The 20628-nt window shown below is 46.1% G+C and overlaps 1 protein-coding gene across 1 annotated transcript in view; it reads left to right on the forward strand.

The window, feature by feature from the left end:
- sno (strawberry notch) overlaps nt 1-20628 on the forward strand; it is an 87882-nt gene that overhangs the window by 41660 nt on the left and 25594 nt on the right. The window contains exons 13-17 of the mRNA XM_065452612.2: nt 3765-3862; nt 4087-4445; nt 6715-6807; nt 11048-11220; nt 12251-12382. Coding sequence (XP_065308684.2) covers nt 3765-3862; nt 4087-4445; nt 6715-6807; nt 11048-11220; nt 12251-12382 — 855 coding nt within the window. The remainder of the gene's footprint in view (nt 1-3764; nt 3863-4086; nt 4446-6714; nt 6808-11047; nt 11221-12250; nt 12383-20628) is intronic.

Below are 20628 nucleotides of genomic sequence, written 5' to 3' on the forward strand. Positions count from 1 at the left end.
CGGCATACGCACGCGGCGGCTTGGCGTGGTCGTGGCTTGGCCTGGTTGGCTAGTTTGACAACATCAACAATACGTGCGTCTCGGTGCTGCCATTTGTGCTACGCCAGTCGTTGTGTGTGTGGCGTAGGCCTGTCGTGGTTGGTGTGATGGCTGCAAACGTGAAGAAGCGTACGACCCTGACATTTGCTGCGAAATTGGAAGTGATACAGCGCGTTGAAAATGGAAAAAAGAAATCGAGCGTCGCCAAAGCTTTCGACATCCCAAGGAGTACTTTGAGCACTCTGCTGAAAAATGAGTGGCATAACGGCCAAGGCAGAACAGAACCAGCACTCAGGCGTGCAGCGGGTGTGCAAAGCTGCCTTTGAAGACGTCGAGAAGGCGCCGTACAAATGGTTTATTGACGTAAGGGGCCGAAACATTCCTTTATCGGGACCAATGCTACAGCAGAAGGCCAAGAACATTGCGTTCATTTTCGGCGCCGAGAAGTTCACTGCTTTCGGCATGCGGGTTTCGTGACCCGCATTGAAGTAGCTTCCGAGGAAGCAACCGAAGATTTGACGTTGGATGGCACAGAGGAAGAATGCCAGTTTGAAGAAACCTGGAGCCAGTTCGAGCGCTTTGTCTGTGCTGAGCCACACAGCATGTGCATTGAGGACTTCATTGGCGGTGACGACAGCACTGGAACAGTGGCAGAGTTAACAGACGCGAGATAGCTGCAGAAATGTCTGCTGAGCGGCCAAACGAAGACGCTGCCGAGGCTGATCCAGCAAGCGCTGATGTTGCCCCACTCCCGACTGCAACTGAGGCTGTAGCTGCTTTGGCCGTTGTACGCCGCTACTGCGGCACAATAGAAGGCACTGGACTGTCTCTTGTGGACCGTTTGGACTATGTTGAGGACGCCGTGGTCAAGCACGCGGTTGCCATTATGAAGCAGGCTACGCTGCTTCAGTACTTTCAGCGAACTAAATAAATACTTTGTTTGAAGCTTCATGTGAGCATCTATTGCGCCACGATTGGTTCATTGATTGATTTGTGCTAGTTTTTGACGCATTTTCTATGTGATTTTATATATCGAATCCTGGCTATATCGAACTATTTTGCGATCACCGCGCTGTTTGATATGTCGAAATTCGACTGTATTATCCTTACTTCATGTAGTTGCCTACACATGTGCCATCGCAATTGATGGTTCACATTTTGTGTGAAACTGACTTCTTGAAAGGTGGCTGCGGAAAAAGAAAAATGGCTCAAAATTTTGCCCTGCATATGAGCGCACCCCCCAACATTGCGCATATTTTTCGAAAAAAAGGTGCATTCACTACACAAGTAAATACGGTATTTGGGCAGAGTTTACGTTCGGGAATACTATAAAATATTTGTATTTACAAATATTGACTATTCGATTCGAAGAGCCAATCGAATACGACACTACTATTCGTTTTGTTATTTGAAAGTTTTGAATATTCGCACACTCCTAATAATTTCTCTTGCCATAATTAATGTTTGATGGTAAGACCTCAATGCTTGTATGCGGCTTTTGCCTTCTGTGGCAAAATATTTGCTGATACAAAATCTAGAAGATAATTTGTAATCCTGTTATTCCATACCACTGGCTTCTCACACCTTGAGTAAGTTTCACTTTTGCCTGCTTGTAAAAGAGATAGCAGAACCTGACATATAGGAGTGTGATAGAGGTACTACAGGGGTAGGGAGGCAGCTGCAACTAGTAATAGCTGTGAATTGGTTTTGTGTTGCTGATACACACAAACTGAACTGACAAATTTTAAGGCTGAGCTTTACGGCCTTCATTCTGTTTACAAGGCACACACTTGCTCACAGCATTTAGAGGCTCATTTGTGGACCCTGGAAGTGTCTTCGTGGGCTTCAGAGAATTGCCATGCTTGAGTTTACAACATGACTTAAGGGGGGACGCGGGGATCAACTCCGGAAAAACGACCCAAAAATCACTTTTTAGAAAGTTGCAGATTTCGAATCTTTGACCCCTTTTCTATAAGTTTTCCAAGTATTTCCGCTGAAAACGACTGCTAAGTACCATAAATAAATATATACATAAGGCAATACAGCGAAAATTTCGTGAAAATTGGTAGAAAAGTCGCGGTTTTCGAGCGTGCCTAGCTCCGGAACGGCAGTACGCGGCGCGGCCATGCTGGTACCGTTGAAAAGCGCGCCTCTTCGCCTTTTGACGCCTCTCTTTCATTTCCTGATAGAGAGAAGAGCAAGCATAAAAAAGCAAAAAGTCTGAAGGTCGCGGAGCTGCTTGTCGCGGCCGCCGATTGGCTTGCTCCGTCACGTGCGTTCTATGAGCCGCCCCATTGGCCGGTTCTGGAGGCGAGCTGCTGCGGCGTCTGCTTCTCCCGTTTCTTCGCGCGCTGGCTGCTGCCCCTTTGTTTACGCGTTGGATATTCGAGGTACGCCGCCGCTTCATCGCCTTAATCGGATTTGAGTTTTCTATTTCATTTTGTGGTTTCGAGCATGACTTGGCGGGCGTGGACGACGAAATACGCGACCAAGCGCCGCTTCGGCAGCCGCAAGCGCAAGTCGCCGAACATCCGATGGATTAGTCCTAGCAGAGTTGCGTCCGCGCGTAAGCTTAGACTGTCGACGCGGCAATTCGCAGGCTGTTGCAGCCTTGAGTTCCAGTGGTGATGATACCGAACTAATAACCGCCTTTTCCGATGCTTCCGGGCCTGCAACGCCCTGTAAATGCTCCGCGACGTACCCCGATTGTGCCACCGCCGTCACCGAGATGAACGACGAAAGTGCGGTCCAAGCGCGTGCGTCTGCGGCCGGGAAAACGAACCGTGCATCAGCAACGGTCGCGCCATGCAGTCGCATCTTGAGTCACAATTCATCTTGTCAGAAGTGTTGAATATGACCGCCTGCACTGTCCGCGCGTCACTTCGTTCTGTGCCGGCAACCGAACGGAAGATAGGGTTTGCGGCTGGAGGAGCATGCTCGGTGGCGACGAACTCAAGCGAGTCGAGCAGCTGAGAAAAATGCCTTGCGCAAGAAGAGGGCACAAAAAGCACATGAAAGCAAGCATAAAAGATCCAAGAAGCCAAGAGAGCAGCCTGACTCCTGTACCTACAAGGCCGGTGGTTTCTAGTCGAATAAACATGGCCCAAAACTTCAAACACCTTTTTCTCAAAACTTTTTTCTACCACCAAGGTCAACTTGCAAAGCCAATATCTCAGCCACCGTTACGAATATTTTTACGCCGTTTGTTTTGTTACACTCATTGTGCACCACTGCACACAGTGACATGTTTTGTTTTCAAAATAGTTGCTTAAATAATTAGTTATCTTTTGTTTTCACAGTCTCGATTTTCATGCAACTGAAGTAGCTGCAAAAGAATGAAAATATTAAAAAAATCTGTTAGGCTAAAAAAATTACAGGAATGTCACTGTGTGGAGGATACATATAGGAGTGCTATCAAAGTTTGTTTGAACTCCTAGCACCAATATACAGGTGTGCAGGCATTTTGCAAAAATGAAAGCAGAACAATTTTGTAAACAAAGAAGTACTTCAGATATTGCAGCCATATTTTCACCATATTTTCAGAGTTTTATTTATGTGATATTATTAACATCTGTGCAAAATTTAATCAAAATCGGATGGTAAATAAAAAAGTTAGCTTTGATCCCCATATCCCCCCTTAACTACTTGTAGTGAAAGTGCCGAACATTCTATGTGCATCTGACAACCATGCAAGACATAACTTGCAAGCTTCTTTTATCCTTCAGTGCGTGGTGATTGGCCTGCAATCTACAGGGGAGGCTAGGACACTGGAACAGTTAGAGGAACAAGGTGGTGAACTCTCGGACTTCGTCTCTACGGCAAAGTGAGTGTGACTGACTACCCAATTGTGCACCTTGTTGTGTTGTGCTCATATCATGCAGTGGTCTGGTCTTCTGCACTATTATACTGGTCTTCTGCAGCCATCCTTTTAACCCTTTCTGTGCCACACTATCCTGTAAAACCTGCCTGTAAAACCACTAAGTGGCATTTGTGGCATCCAGGCGACCCTAGATGTCACTGAGGTCTCTCATAACTTTGGATATGCAGGGGAGTCTTGCAGACTCTCATCGAGAAACACTTCCCGGCACCCAACCGCAAGAAGTCTCTGAAGCTTCTGGGGCTGGGTGGCATTGTAGATGAACTAAGCCCCTCGCCGCCCCCGTCGTCTTCGACGGGGGGACACAAGCGGAAGAGTGCTCGACAGGCTCGGCAGGGGGTGAAGCGCTACAGGGAGGCTTCCTCGGGTGATGACGATGACAGTGACGTTGAGGTCAAGAGCGAGCCGGAGAGCGACTTTGAGCCGTCTGTGTCCAGTTCGGCAGCAGAGGAATCTGAGGGCAGCTCGGCTGTCGAATCGGATGCAGAGGATGACTTCAACCCATTCGGTGATGACTCGGACAGCGACGGTGAGCGACAGTGCGCATATGAAGGATGTCGCCGTGCATGCGCTTCCTATTCTTTTTTTCTTCTTCCTTTCTTTCTTTCGTTTTTTTTTTTGCGACTCGCGAAAATTAATCACTTCTGGTTGGCAATAAGATGAAGATTAGCGGAAGTTTGTCCTGCGTTTTGCTTTCTTGATGGGCACACAACGATAGAGATTTCTTGAGTGTGCTCACCTATGCAGTTCGATTACGCTATGGGCGTAAATATTAGTGTACGAGCCATTTGAGACTTGCGAAATATTCTTGTGTGCGCATTTTCTAAACCTTCAACTATGTGTATAACGTTGCATCAAATTATTAATTATAACTTTATTTCCTTTTTTTGTTGTTATTCATGAATAAACAGTACGTATATACCAATGTAAAATATTTGTTTCTTACTTTACGGTCACCCTAGAAAAATTACTGTAAATTTTTTCGAAATCTCTGAAGAATTTAAATCTGCAGTGAAAAAAATCAACCCTGGGTGGTCACATATGGCGAAAAAAATCGACCCTGACAAGGTTAAAGTTGTCATAACGCTCTCTGTACCCTTGGGTGCATTTGAGCACCTGGTCATAAGTTAAGACGTCTCTACTTTCTCTGTTGTGACAAAGTGCCTCTGTATTTGGATAGCCAACAAATTTTGGGGGGCAAAAGGTGCACGTTAAGTGCCGTATGAGCACAAACTAAATACTGTGGAACCCTGTTGATACCGTATTTACTCATATAATGATCACACCCCTGAATTTTGTCATCAAAATTCTATTTTTTTTTTTCTTTCCCGTGTAATGATTGCACCCCGAACTTGTCGCAGTGATATGTCGAGTGCCAAATCTAGCTAATGATGATCGGGCTTACCATTTGGCGAATGCTGCCAAATGCTACGCGAACGACTCTTGAAGACATACTGAGTGGTCTGCACGCACCAAACATTCTTAAGCAGATGCCCCGTTTCATTCCTTTCATCACTTTCTGCACTTCCATGAAAAAAAAAAGAAGCTACAACCAAACTTGCCTTAGCTTTATTACTTGTAGGCTTCGTAATGGTTTTGGCCAACAACAACGATAAAAAAGGCACCTTTTGATTCTTCTCATCCGCACTCGCAGGCACGCAACAAATTGTGAGCGGCAACGATTGTGGCCACGTTTACACTGGTTAGAAGTGCACACTTCACACACCGACGCTTGTAACACAGCTAGGATATTCGGCCACCTATAGTGGAAACGTGCCGTATTAGGATAGTAGTGAAGACAAATGCCGCAGTTTCCGCAGCATGCCCGCCATGTGTTTCTGTGTCACTGGCAGCTAAGTGTGCCCATCTGTTTCTGTCCCCTCAAAGTGGACATGGCTATGTTATTGTCGCACACTTGCCGATATTAACGATATTACTCATTACTGATATGGAAGAAACTGTTTCAGTGTGCGTAATGTACTCACAAAAAGAAGAAAAATCGCGTTCGGCTTGCTCTGCCGGCCGCCATTTTTGTTTTGGTGTCCCGCACTAGTCCCACACTATTACAGCACAATTGTACAGTGGCAGCCGCCTGCTTGACCTGTCGTCATCCTGCAGCAAATGCAGGATAAGTTTTTTTTTTTCGCGGGAAATTTAACCAGCGTGATGATCACCCCCTTAAATTTGTGTCTTTTTTTTAACAAAAAAGTGCGATTGTTATGCAACTTGGTACAGTATGTTCCTCTCGTGTGCACTTTCGCAGTCCCTACCTAAATCCCACGGCCTTTCATGTATTATGTTCCCATTTGATTCGTCGCCTTTCTGTAATGTTCCCCCCTCTTGCATTGCATTTTCACACAGTAGTCACATAAAATTAGTAGTGCAGAGAGAAATTTGCTCTCGCATGTTGTAACACGCAACCGAAGTTGCACAAGCATATCACCATCAGAAAAAAACGTGCTACACTTATTTTGGGGCCAGCAAGCATCTTATGTGCGTTGCATAATCAGACGGTTCTTTATAGTTAGCCTTAACCACAATGAAGCCACATTATGCAATGAAGCATATCAAGAGGGCAAAGGGTCCACTGTCACGGAACACCAAAAGTGCCCCTTCATTGCATGTGCTAACCCCAGTCAAGATTTGAGTGCCGAGACTGTACTGACAGCCATTCAGAACTATTTCCGATGTTGCTGCGGCAATTTGTGACGTTACTCACTCTTTGTTTCTTTTCCATGGTCCCTTGAAAAACGATCACTGGGGTTCTACTGTGTACTGAATGAGCTGTTCTATTTCAGATCCCTGGGCAAGTCGTAAGAACAAATCTAAGAATAAAAATAAGAAGCAAAAAACCAAAAAGAAGAAAAAGCACGAGAAATCCATGGGGAACGGTAAGTAGATGACTGTGATGTTACTCCTTAAAAAGAAGGCTTCAACTCTAGGACAACTTTGATTTCCCTATTCATATATACGTCAAATGCAGAAATGCTTTTGTACATTCCAGTAATGTTTAGTTACAGTGACTAAAGCAGAATATTGATTTAAAGGGCCCCTCATCAGGCCCCATACAAAGTTTTGGTTATACGCTGGAAGTTCTTGCATGTCCTCTAGGGAGCGTTCTGCGAAAAAAAAATTCAAATTGGCTCATTAATAGCCGAGATAGGAATATTTCAGCGCCGTGAACCCATGATTCCAGCAGGCGGGCTCCACTGCCAACCGAGACACACCCTCTCCACTCGCCCTGTCTAGACTCCGCAAGTGAAATTGCTTCCCTGCGTTCTCCCATATCGGACCTCGAGGATCGCATGACGCATGCGTCACGGGCCCCGCCTTCATTTTTTCTTTTTTAGTGCTGCACACTTCCGCTGGCGGCATTGGATGTGAGCTGTTGAGATTGTTTCGTTTCGCACAGTGCACAATTTGGTGCACTGTGCATAAGACATATGACTGCACGGTATAATTCAGTGCTACAAGAATAGTGAGGTAGAACAAGCCAATCGCAGAGCATGATCACTGGCCGGAACATGGTACAAAACGGCATAGTTTAGGTACCTGCGTACGTGACTGCACGACTGTGGGAACAAGCAGATGAAGCAGAAGTACATCTGTCTTGCTTCGGTGCGAAGTAAAATAAAAAACACGCAGACATTCCGTTTGTGGGCTTTATTATTTCTCAGAACTTCAATTCGTCAATTCAAGCAACAGCATTGCCATTTGTTGGCCGTGTTGGTAAATTGAAAGCATATTTAGCGCCAGCAAACAAAGACGGAAGACGGAGAAGGAAGGGAGCGCATTGTGTTGTCGTCTCCCTTCCGTCCTTGTTTGCTTGCGCTAAATATGCTTTCAAGCAACAGATCACACAAATAACGGATGTGTCGCCATGAGCGACGTCACACTGTGGACACGAGTACGGGGGCGTGGTCACCACGAGGGAAAGGGAAAACGGCATTCGGATTGAAATTTCAAACCTTTCCACGGTGTGTAGCGATGTAATACTTTGCAAACACGATCGTTAGCGTGCATTGTATGCCCTGTGCTTGTCAGCTCAAAATGGCCAGACCTGGTGAGGGGCCCATTAAGACCTGGAACTTGTGACGAAATTTCTCAAACATTAGTAGTACATTTAAAACATATACTAGCACGAAGCTTACATGTCCGTAACTCTCAACCAAAAATGGATATTGCAATTCTGTAAGCAGCATCTGTTAAGAATCCAAAGCGGACAAATTTGATTTCTGAAGTTCCAGCTCACATAAAACTGTCACAATGTTTACGAGGGTTTTGTTAAACATCATACTGAAAAATTAGTGGTAAATTTCAGTGTGGGGTTATCAAATTTAGATGTCTTGAGGGGAGGACGCGGCTTTCACACAGCTACAAATAGGCAAAACAAATTTTTGTAAAAATCGCATTTTCAGTCTCTCTAGTTTTTTTTTCTTTTTATCCACTTGTAAAATATCTTCCATGACAACCACATGGAAGTAGGCTAAAAACTTTTTTGTATCAGCCAAGGGAGTGAGAAAAATGTAGCGTAAATGATGAAAAAATGGCTTTTTAAGCCACTATATCTCCACAATAATGCAACTGAGCACCATCATCTTGGTTGTGCCAGAAAGCACATTTCTCTGTCTTACTAGTATAATGACTTACTAGTACAATTTTTTTACTGTTGACAATGTAATTGCAATGTTCCAACTTGTTAAAATGACCAACCTTGCTAATAAGTGCATGTGCATATCATTATTTGGTATTCATAAATTTTTATATCTGCACACCATTACTTACTTGTGTTGCACATTTATGGCATTTCATGCCTGCTGTGCTTTGAGAGTTGTCTGAATTAACCGGTGCGATGCCAAATACGTCTGAATTAAGGAGAGTTCAAGATCATTGAATAATGCATATGCCTGCCAGAGGACAAGTCCGAATGATGCAATCTTCAAATTAATGAGGTTTTACTGTAGCTTTTTTTTTTCTTCCAATTTACAACAATTTTTGTTGTAATTTGTACAGTTGTACAACAATTTTAGAATAGTCTAAATTAAAAATCTGCTTTCTTTAGTCAAGTCTGGATAATTAGGAGTCCAAAGTAACGAATTCACCAAAAAAATAAGTGTTATTTTCTACAAGTGGCCAGAAAAGCTTGTCATTGTGTTGTGCCATGCACATATGCTTGCATGCAACCTGTAAAGTCTGTATTTCGACTGTTTTCACGGTGTTGCTAGAAGTATATGAAAGTTTGGTCAAGGCATGCACCAAATCTTTTCGCAATGCTAACAGAAGTTGAGAGCTGAATGATTGTGGGTTTCCTTGCAACAGTCAATGCCCAGCACTTGCCTCACATAATCACTGCCCTTGTCTGTGCCAAAATCGGGGATGGTGTTGACACTGTTTGAACATGCTTGGCGATTCTGAGCTACAAACGCTCTTAAATTCTTAAACTGACGATCAAGTCAGTTGACACTATCGCAAACAAATGCTGTACAGGTAGGGCATGCGCAACAACTACGATTGTAGCCTTTACAGCTTAGCAGTTTCACTCTCCTTGGCTTGTGTCGTGGTTTGGACGTAGTCATCGACTATTGGATCAACTAAGCTTTGTTGTTTTTGGTTTCGAGGAGGCGTCGCAATCTATCATAGCAAAAATATAGCTCTTTCTGCTAATATTGTTGACCGAATGAGGATGTAGTATGCAGTTGGAATCCTAAATTTCAGTTGTCCTTATAGATGATGTCGGTAGGGTGAATAGCGATCTCACAAAGCTGTCTGAAAAATCAGTCACTGGCTGACTATTTATTACAGTCGAATCTCGTTAATTCGAACACTCTTTATTCGAACTGACGCCGTGGTCCAGTCGAAGTTATGGGTAATCAATTGGGCGAAAACGCCCGGAAATTCGAGCGCACAAGCATTTGTGGCGGTTAATTCGAAGATACCATGCTCCAACAATGCTCTCAGCAGCGCACCAAATCACGTGGTGGTGCCTCTGACCAGCATTGTTCTGACCCCACCATAGAGGAAAGGCTTAGGAGAAACCACTCAACACTGCGTGCGAAGAAAACCCCTCTCTCAAATGTCAAGGTCGCTGTTTCTCGGTCGCGCCGTAATACCCCAGCCACAGTAGTGGCAAAATGCACGCCATGGGAAACTGGTGTCATGTGGAACCTCTGACCGCTCTATTCGTACTCGCGTCTGGTTCATCCGGACCGCTTGTTCTGCTTCGGCTTGGTTGGTCTCATTTACGTTTTTTATTATTTTTTTTTTATTATTTTTTTTTTTTACAATGACGCACTCAAACGGAGACGTCTCGATGGAAAGGTTGTTGGAGACAGTGTGCCATATCAGATTCTGTTTGGCAAGGCAGACACTGAATAGGAGTACACGAAGGGGACACACAGTAGCTTATTCTCTTCATTTGAATGCGGCGCCGCCGCAGCAGAAGGGAGCATACTAACATGATTATGATCAGTGGCAACGACTTCGTCATCTTGATAAAACATGACTCACGTTAAGAACGCAGGACTAGGAAGGTAAAAACAGCGCCGATCTGTCAGCAGACAAAGGCAAAAACATGTGTGCACACAGGGGGAAGCAGCAGCAGAGGCCCAGTCCTGGCCCTGGCAACTCCGCTGCTTCGGTGGCAGTAGGTGGAAGAGGTAACACCATCCAGCAAGCTAGCAGGAATGCAAACCCGCTCTCAACTTCCTCATAGGTCCCTCATCTTCGATGGTCTCTGCGTCGGCACCAGCTTAGCCCGCTCCTTGAAGTTTCGTTTTCTGCCGTTATAGGGGAGGAGTAAGCGTTGGCCGGAGGGCCAGTTTCATGGTCCTCATTCGCCGTGGTATTTCACAGCTTGCAAGGTTCATGCATTGTGCTGTGTTGTACAAATGTTTCAGAAACAAGTCTTTCTTTCACTTTGAACAAATTTTATGGCCGCTTTGAGTTCAAATTATTGAGATTCGACTGTACTTTAGGTACACCTGTGCCATGTCTCCACTGCTTTTTATTTTAGTGACATTGAGTGACATTTGTGACAAGTCAATTTTGCACTGCATTGTTCGTAGTTTGAGTTGCACAGAACTTTTTTTACTCGCAAGTGGCTCACTGCTGGCATGCTGTTTGGTGCTGCAGGCGCCGCTTCGCAGCCAGCCGTCCGTAATGTGCCTACTGTGGACAGTGAAAAGAAGGCCGCATCCATGAAGCAGGAACTGCTCGATCGGCTGGAAAAGCTTGGGGACAAGCTTCCACCCAACACGTTGGACCAACTCATTGACGAACTCGGCGGGCCCGAGAATGTCGCTGAGGTGAGCACAATTGGTGCTTCCGGATTACACGGACATGGCAGGGCAACACTACGGAAGCCCTACAGTCTACCACTTCGCATGCTTTGTTGTACAATGGTGTAGATGTCTGATGCCCTCTGCTCGATAACTTCATCTGTTACAGCCGTATGCACAGTGTTTTCACATCTGCAGTACACAAGTTTCTTCTCCCCCCCCAATGAATGCAGGCAGTGCGCTCTGATATATGCCGAAGTAGTGCAGTCGTAGAACTGAGTAACTCTGCGCGTTTTGTTACAAGATAGTTTAGATAGTCACTTCTTTGTGCGATTACTTTATTTGTGCGGAGCCAGTGCAATGTTGAATCACGTCTGTGAGGCACCATTTTTGACTGCTAATGCCAGCCAGTGCAAAAAAGTCCTTCGGCTTCCACAGCGTTGCCTGCTGAGTTATTAAGTTGCAGTGGCAGAGTGGCATTGCAACTTTTGCAACTCCACTTTGCCCTATCTCTGCAACCATGAGGGAAGCGGGCAACCATGGCTTACAAAAGCCCTTAAAGCATTGCTGTTTTCTGCTAAGGTCTGACTAAGGGACTAAGGTCACTTTCAATAATTATTCCAAGTCAATAATTTTCACAATGTGGCCTTGTTATATGAAAGGTGTAGACACATATTTCATGTCAACTGCTCCTTTTCGTTACCATGATGTTGACAGGATTTTCAAACGCAGCTTGCATGGAAGTGCAGCTTCAGTGAGGCTGATGGGTCAGTCCCAACTTGATTCTGTCTAATCTGTGTTTAGTTTGGTTGCCCCTTTCTTGAGATTGTGTTGCGTGCCTTCTGCATTGGAGGGACATGCAGTGTTTATCCTCACAACCTGGTAAATAAAGTTGTAACTGCCAAAAATGCACCAACTAGCATTGTAACAGCTTCAATAGGCCATTGCAAATTGTCTTTACTGAAAAGTAACTATAACGTTGTGCTGTTTGATTTGCATAAAAAGGTTACCTTCATTTTCGTAGCATGCGACCAAGCATTCATTTGTTCTGTTGCAGATGACGGGCAGAAAGGGCCGTGTGGTGAGCACAGACAACGGCACAATCCAGTATGAGTCTCGGTCTGAAGTTGACGTGCCCTTGGAAACCCTAAACCTTACTGAGAAACAGAGGTTCATGGATGGTGAGAAGGTGCGCACACCTCATGGTGGTTTTGTGAATTCCTTCTATTGGTCATACACACATCGGTGCCTACGGCATTTTGCAGCTGAGAATGAGGTCACGAGCTGGAATCCCAGCTGTCGCTGCTACACTGAGCTTTCAGACATGCGTTTACTCTTTCCAGTCCTGTGAAAAATGATGAAAAGTACAAAATTTGCCTGAATATATTTTTTTCACTAAGGTTCTACAGTTTTCTGAACAAAGCGGTACAGTCAAACCTGGCTTTATCGAACTTGCAAAAAAACGCCTATCAGTTCGATAAAGGGCATAATTCGATACATGCCTGCAAAAGAATTGGACATCATAAAAGCACATACCACTTATAAAATCACTTTATTGATGAAATTGGCATAGTTTCGCATGAAATAGTCCTTTCTTCGGCTTGGGCAATTTCGCTGCCTGCGACGCACACACTTCTCCACATTGTCCAAAGAGTCGGCACAGCTGAGGCTGCAACTTCCACATTCGCGCAGAAGCACCTGACTAGTGCAAGTGTACCAAAGACCTTGGAGGATATGGGCCAAGAACTATCGTTGCTTTCCTCATTGTGCCCACTTTCACTTGTGCTCGGTACGATGTCGGCAATTTCGTCTTTGTTTTCGGGCTCTCCCGTGGTCACGAAACCGTCATTTGCACTCACAAACTCGTCGACTGTTGACTCCTCAACAGCTTCCGGAAATTCTGACAGCTTGCTCCAAACTTCGGCAACACCAGCAACGGCTTCATCGCACTCATCAAAATTTAGTCATCACCGGGCACACGAAAGCTGGCATGTCTGAAGCAATTTCGGATGAACCACTTGTACACGGCCGCACGTACGCGTCGGGCGCCACGGGCACCGGGTCTTGAGTTTATCCGCTTTAGACCTAATCTCCCCATTCAAGGTCGTACTGAGGGTGCTTCTCAGAATCTTGCACGCTGCGGGGTCATCCAACTTCTCACTTCGTTCGACCCGATTTATGATTTCAAGCTTCTTGGCGAAAAGCAAATTCTGCCACTTCATCACGGCAACACTGCTGGAGAAGGCCCACATGGCGTAACCACAATAAACCCAAAAAGTAGCGAGACAACTTGCACTTGCGCCCATCTTGCACGACGAGGGCATAGAATAAAGATGAGTGCACAAGAGCCTCTGGTTGGCTGTCTGAGCAAGCGCTGTGGACGGGCCAGCATCATTTTATCATAGGCGTGTCGACGGCTCACCCGACGCAGTGCAGTCACGGTAGGGAGAGCGGTTGCATGGAGCTGCGCCGCCGTGAGGGAAAGCCAACTTCTGGGGTACATATCGGGAGTCACTGCTATTTTTGTTCAATGTAAGCGTAATTTTTGCTATACAGTCGCCGACCGTTTATTCGGACCTCACGGGGACTGCGAAAATGTCCGAATAAACAGGTGTCCGAAAAAGCAGATGATGAAAAAAAAAATGAAAGCCTTTATTTCCACGCACTTATTCGGGCTCGGCAGTAGGTTTGAAGAAATCGTGAATGCGCCGTTGCACGCCGTTCCGTTTACACGCAATCAGATAAGCCTGATCTCGGAGAGGGTCGTACGATCACTATAGGTGGCTGAAAGCACAGTCACTGCTTGTACACGCTCCGCATGCGACGGCAGCGTAGCACATGGTGCGTTCATCTTCCGACTCGAGAGTCATCGTCCAGCGGTGCAGCAGAAATCTGACGAATGACCTCGCCATCGTCGAGTTCTGCGCACGTCAGTACAGCAGTGTCGGCACCTGTGAAACTGTCAAATGAGACGGTGTCCGGAGTCGCAATGCAACCACTGCGCAGGTCTCGGCAGAACATTTTCCGCGTCAGTAGGGAGCACATCGGAAGGCGACAAATCTTAGGCCTCCCGGCATCCGCTTGCCGCCCAGCGCAGTCTGTGCGCGCACTGTCGGCGCCATTAGACACTTGACGGGATGTTTCCGTATGCCGCGTTGGATCACCGAAACCTCGACACAGCGCACAAAGCAAACACCACCGTGCCGACACCAGTCGCACAAACGAAAAACGCGGCCTGCTTGCAGCGTCGTGCGCGAAGAAACAAATAAGCTGCTGGATTGTCTTGACATGGCTTACTAAGCTGAAACCGGAACTGCTGTATAGCCACTCTATCGAACCAGTACAAACGATGATGATGAGCGGGGATTTCCAGTAGCGCCACTTCGTGGGGCAGTAAGGAGGCTCCGCTCAAAACAAAAATGGCGTTCAGCAAGTCGAACCATGCGCCGGTCAGAGTCGGTGCATGGTGCTTTCGATCGAGTTGGCTCAAAGAGTGTCCGAAAAATCAGACGAGAGGTTGCAAGGTGTCCGAACTTTCGGCAGTTGTTATACATTATGGTCTATGGGGAGAATGGCGGTGCCGCGAAGCTGACCGAATAATCGGGCATGTCCGAATTTTTGGAGTCCGGAAAATCGGTCGGCGACTGTATATACTCGCTGTAACTATACTGCATTCAGAAATTGTTTGGTATACAGAATAATTCGATGTAAACTTCGACTGCACCACTTTTTTAATTCTATAAGGCTGCTTTATTTCCAAAATTGCAGGAAATAAAAGTTTGAGACGGGCCTCTCTTCGTGCCACTGAGGTCTTGCAGTACACTGTGGGGAAAAAAAAAAGAATACAAAGAAAGAATTATCTAAGCGGTGCAAAACACATGTACATTAGGCTTGTGCTAATTTCAGTTTCTTGGTTCGAAACGAATTGTAATTAGTTTTGAATAATTTTGAAGCAAATAGAATAGTTATGGAATTTGCATAAAAGCTTTGCACAAGTGCCAGAGGTTGACAAATCTAAAACAAGAAGAAATGGTTCTTGCCAAAAAGCAACCAGGCTCATCTCTGAAGCCAGTTCGTATTCAAAGTGCCGTTATTCAAATAATTTCATGCAGTGATGCTACTTCAACATTTCTTACAACTCCAGCAGCACAGAAGATTCGTTTACAGGCTCTTGCTTACAGTTGAGCCTCGGTCTAAAACAAATCTTGTGGTGATTGAGGCTGTAGGAGCGTTTCTTCGCGTTCGCCTGTCGTGCGTCATTGCGATGCTGTGAAGTGCAACATTGACGGTGCTGCGTTGGCAGTTCATGCTGTGTTGCGCTAATTCACCTTGAGGCTTTCTCTCAACATGCGAGCTTAGCCTGTACTGTCCAGTAAGTGTATATACAAACTTGGTAGGCATGCTTGCTACTTTTGCAGTCAATCTTGCAAGCGCGCATGGTTCCAACTGGAGTGAATATTTAGTAGCTTAAGATATCAAATATTTGCACAAGCTTAATGTATATGTATACTGGCTGCTTTTCTGCAGCTCCAAAGGCTCGGTTGGTAGAGGGGGAAACCACTCATGCGCAGCAGAAAGTGCCACCGGTCCATCCATAGAATCATCGTTGGCAGAGTCACTATTTATCACTATTTCTATAATCACTATACATCACTATTTGCTTCAGAGCAAAGCTCTACAGAGCTGTCTTCTGATGAAGAGTCGCCAAATACTTCCTTTTGCATAGACGTCTGAGGAGTTTTTTTGAAATGAGCCAGATCCACAAACCGAAACTATGTGATATAGAGTGTAATGATACGAAAATCTAAGCAACTTTCCCCTAGAAAAGGTATCGCAACGAAATGGGTCATACAAGGCAAATGAACGAGGTGCCAAGGTCATATTTTAGATGAAAAATGAGCCAGATCCTGCATGTGTATGAATCAAGATGAGCCTAGTTCGTTGGCTCAATAGGAGAGCATTTCCCACACAATGTGATCAAGGCGATATGACAGTCTCATTGTAAGTTGTGTTCGTTATTCGGTTACAGCTTTCCATGCTGCTAAAAATGATCCTTGTGAGATTCCAATTTCAAGCAAATTTGTTCTCTCTGAATATTCAGAGTATTCATGGAACACGGCTGTGGCCCTACTGACTTGTCAGTGTTTTAATGGCTTTTCTACTAAAATCACATTGAATCGTTATGGAAAGCCGTTTTCAGTGAATTTGTCAGGCCAAAAGCGCATCAAATGGAATGTCTCAAATGGAAACAGGTCAAATTCCATCTTTTCATCTTGTTTTTGTTTATATGTGCAGTATAATTTTTCATTACTTGTAGCTATAAAGTTGTTTTAGCTTCCATGTAAAGTATGTATTCGCTTGGATAGCTTGGCATTTAGGTTCGATAACTAAGTTTCACATTTTTCTCATATACTGTTTAGGTGGATTTAGCTCATTCTGAAAGAAAGATCCTCATTTTATTCTCATGCAACAGGAAGGCAGCCACGCTTCCTGTGCAGGGGTCATAGGAGGCGACTATAATGAGAAAGGCGAGACACAATAGCAGAGTGTAGGAAAGTTTGGCCACCTTGTGTCAAAAATTGCAACTAGATGCAATTTGTTGACCAATGTTGTGATCGGTTCGCTGTTTGAGGCATTTGTGTTCATGATGACTATACTCATCAGCAGTAGAGAAAGGGTTAAAGAATGCCGAATAGATATAATGAATTTAACACGCTATCTATGGCACCTCTCACAGCCCCCAAGTTGCTTTGGGATGTTTAACCCCTGTCAATAAAAACATACAGTTGGCGACAACTGATTATTCGGAGTCCACGCGGAACGTGAATGAGTCTTAACTAACAAATGTATCAAAAAAAATTTATTTACGTCTTAAGGCCCTTGTGCAAGAAAAAAGTGGTTGATTCATTGCTGAACGTACTTCTGTTTATGTGCAACCAAGTGCACCTGTATTGCTGCTAGTTTTGTGCTGTCTCTGTATGCCGATGCAAGGACTGCAGTGGCTCGAGTCAGACCCGCACATGAAGGCTCCGGAGCACAGGGCACATCATCTTCCGAGTTAGAGTCGCTGTTTGACGGAAGGAGAACTTGCTCAACTGTTTCGCCAGCGTTCAGTTCGGCACACGACGACACCGCTCTGTCAACGTCTGCAGTCTTCAGATTTAATGGCAGCAGGAATCTGCACACTGCAGGCTAGCTGGTCATCAATGATGTCCACATTTGAGCTCGTTGTGGTAGGTGGTAGTTTAGATTGTTCAGTTGCGGAGGCAGGCTCATTCGAACTGCGATTCAAGGCTCATTTGGAGTCTGACTGTGAGGGCACCGTTGGTGCCATTTGACATGGACTGTTGATAACTTCACGAGAAAGACTTCTTAGAGCGATCAGAACACTGCCTGGAACGCAAGCTAAACAAACGAAGCGCAGAATAACGGAACGCTGTCCGGAAAGCAAATTCAACAAACAAGAGTGGGCCATGCGCGGTAGTGCTGGAATAAAATTTGATGATCGCGAGGTTGATGTGACCTCACTATTCAGCAAAGCCCCCAGGAGGGGCATTTGCAATGAAATCTCTGAGGTGCAGTGCTGCGACCCAGGCAAGACCTTGGGAATTACCATGTAGCATGTAATCTCTGAGGTCATACCTGATGTCTCGTCGAGGTTGCCAGAGGAGAAGTGGTGACAGAGTCAGCATATGGTACAGCCACGGACGTAGTCCGGATAATTGAATCTAGAGCAAGTGGGAGCCATTGACGGTGCTGCGAAGTTGTCCGAATTACCGAGCATGTCTGGATTATCAGTGACTGTAATCATTGAGCTCAGTACAGTAGAACCTCATAGATACGTTTTCAAAGGGACAACGGAAAAAAAGAATGTACCAGCTGGGAAAGCATAATTGTGAGGAAAGGCGCAAATTGCCACAGCACAACATCATGAGCAGTCTGAATGGCTGCCAGTGCAGTTGTTAAATGTCTTGGTGCTCATACTATGACCAGGAACGGCGCATGCAAACGTGTAATTAAATGTAGCCCTGCACTTGGCAGAATCGGCCCAGTGTGCATGGTTCCCAGTAAATTTTAATCGATGTGCACTTTTTGAAATGCTTCGCCAACTGCCCTGTGCATGCTTTCTTCCAATGTTTGTGCAGCACTTGGCTTGTGCAGCTTTATTGCAAACTTCGGTTGCTTGTTGCAACGAATTGGTCACTTGTTGCAACATGCAAGAGTCAGTTTCTCTCTGCGCTGTCATATTTACGTGGCAGCCACTTTTAAGGGGGGACGCGGGTCTTGAAATCGCGAAAAATGGTCAAAAATGGCAATTTTCAAAAATTGCGTTTTTGAAGTCTTTAATGTCCCAACTATGCCTCTACAAAATATTATGGCGCAATTCCTACTCAAAGTATAAAATAAACGGTAATTTATAAACGTCGGTGAGCCGAAATTGAACGCCAAGCGCGAAGATTTGCCTCATTTTCAAGCTGCCGTAGCTCCGCGCGACGCGTACCGATCGGCGCCATCTTGGTCTCGTTTGAAAGCTGGTTTCCCGCTCTCCATTCTGGCGCCCCTCGGCACGCTGTTGACCCTCGTGCAGCGGAGGGATTGGCACCCGTTCTCAAGCGGGAAATCGTCGCGAGACAGCCGCTGATTGGGTGAACCGGGCGCCTCCTCGAGGCGCAGCCCTCTGATTGGCCGTGACGTATGCTTCGCCTTCCGCGGCCGCGTTGTCCGACTCCTTCACGTCGTCTGCTTTCGCCTGCACGCACGTCATTTTTCGAGCTCCTCTTTGTTTCCTAGTATTTTTCGTTCTGCCTTTTTCTTTATCGTTCTTCTAGATATTTTGGCTATTGGGTCGCTTCTTTTAACCACGAATTTCTTGCTTTTTCGTGCCTGGTGGCTTTGTTCCGCGTGTCACGATGGTGCGAGACGCGCGCTTGAAAGCAAGCACGCGAAAAGCAGTCGGCAAAAAGAGACGCGCATGGAATAAGAACAGCGCTACATCGTCGAGAACTACAGCTTCGGTGATGCCGCAAGCTGCTGTGCCCTTGGTGGATGCGGCAGGACTGAGCTCGCCAACAACAGCTTCGCCGGTGGATGCGGCTGAACAAACCCCGTCGACGCTAGCTTCGCCTGTGGACGCGGCTGGACAGTGCCGATCAGTGTCAACTTCGTTAACGCAAGTCTGTGCAGTGCCGGTGGATGCGCCTGGACTAAGCCCGTCGAAAATGCCAACTTTTGAGACGCTGCAAGTTGCTTCGGATTCCGTGTCGTCGGAAGCGGCTGAGCCGGCTGACCTAAGCCTAACGTTGACTTCGGCGTTTCCGCACGCCGCTTCGGTGCCGACGGACGCGGCTGAACCGAGCTCGCGTGCTCAACGCTTCGACACGGTGTTTTTCACGGAGGCGGAGTGCGCGGGGCGCGAAAATTACGCAGACAACATTAAAACTTCATTGGCGAAGCAGTCCGCGACTTCCCGCAAGTTCGAGCTAATGAACGTCGGCACAGCAAGTGAAGATGACGATCGCGGCACAGAGTACATCATCGTTGATCTCTCAGTGCTAAAGAAGATGTTTGTGTCCACAAGCTGCAGCAAGTGTGGGATGACCACTCTCCAACTCGCAAAGTGCAGTGAGAGAGAATACGGCCTAGCAGTGAAGTTGGAGCTCACATGCTCAAATTGCGATTTCGCCGAGCGGCACTTCTCGTCGCCACGAGTGCCCGGGAAATCCAACATCACGCCCTTTGAAGTCAATTTGCGGGCAATGAAGGGAATTCAAAGTATAGGCAAGGGAGCGACTGCCCTAGCAGATTTTTGTGCCACCATGAACCTCTCTCACCGAGGACTTCACCACAAGACTTTCAGGGGGCATATGGACACCATGGTGAAAGCTTGCCAGGCAGTAGCTACTGCTACAGAAGCAGCAAGCGTCAAAGTGGTGAAGGACATGTACAAGAACTTCCTGAATCCACCAGGAAATGTAGATGTCATATTTGATGGCACATGGAAGACACGTGGTCACAATTCAAATATTGCAGTAGGCTGCATCATAGAGCTATACACTGGCCTAGTACTGGACCATGTTGTGCTCTCGAGGTACTGTCGTGGGTGCCAAGGGGCACCTGATCCCAGTGATGATGGGTACGGTGACTGGGCTGTGAACCACAAGTGCATGAAAAACATCGACTGCAATGCCGGCCGGATGGAGACTGAAGCAGCTATCATTTTGTTCAACAGGTCTCTGGAAAAAAATGGGTTGCGGTACACAACTATACTTTCTGATGTTGATAGCCGCACCTTTCATGCATTGACCTCAGGAGAAGTGTATGGATATATATCCATTGAAAAGAAAGACTGCTTGAACCATGTCCACAAGCGGATGGGGACGGCTCTTCGCAACTTGGTGGAGAAGAAGAAGGCACAAGGAGAATCTCTTGGCGGAA

This window comes from Dermacentor albipictus, chromosome 2, assembly GCF_038994185.2.
Source record: "Dermacentor albipictus isolate Rhodes 1998 colony chromosome 2, USDA_Dalb.pri_finalv2, whole genome shotgun sequence".
Lineage (NCBI taxonomy): Eukaryota > Metazoa > Arthropoda > Arachnida > Ixodida > Ixodidae > Dermacentor > Dermacentor albipictus.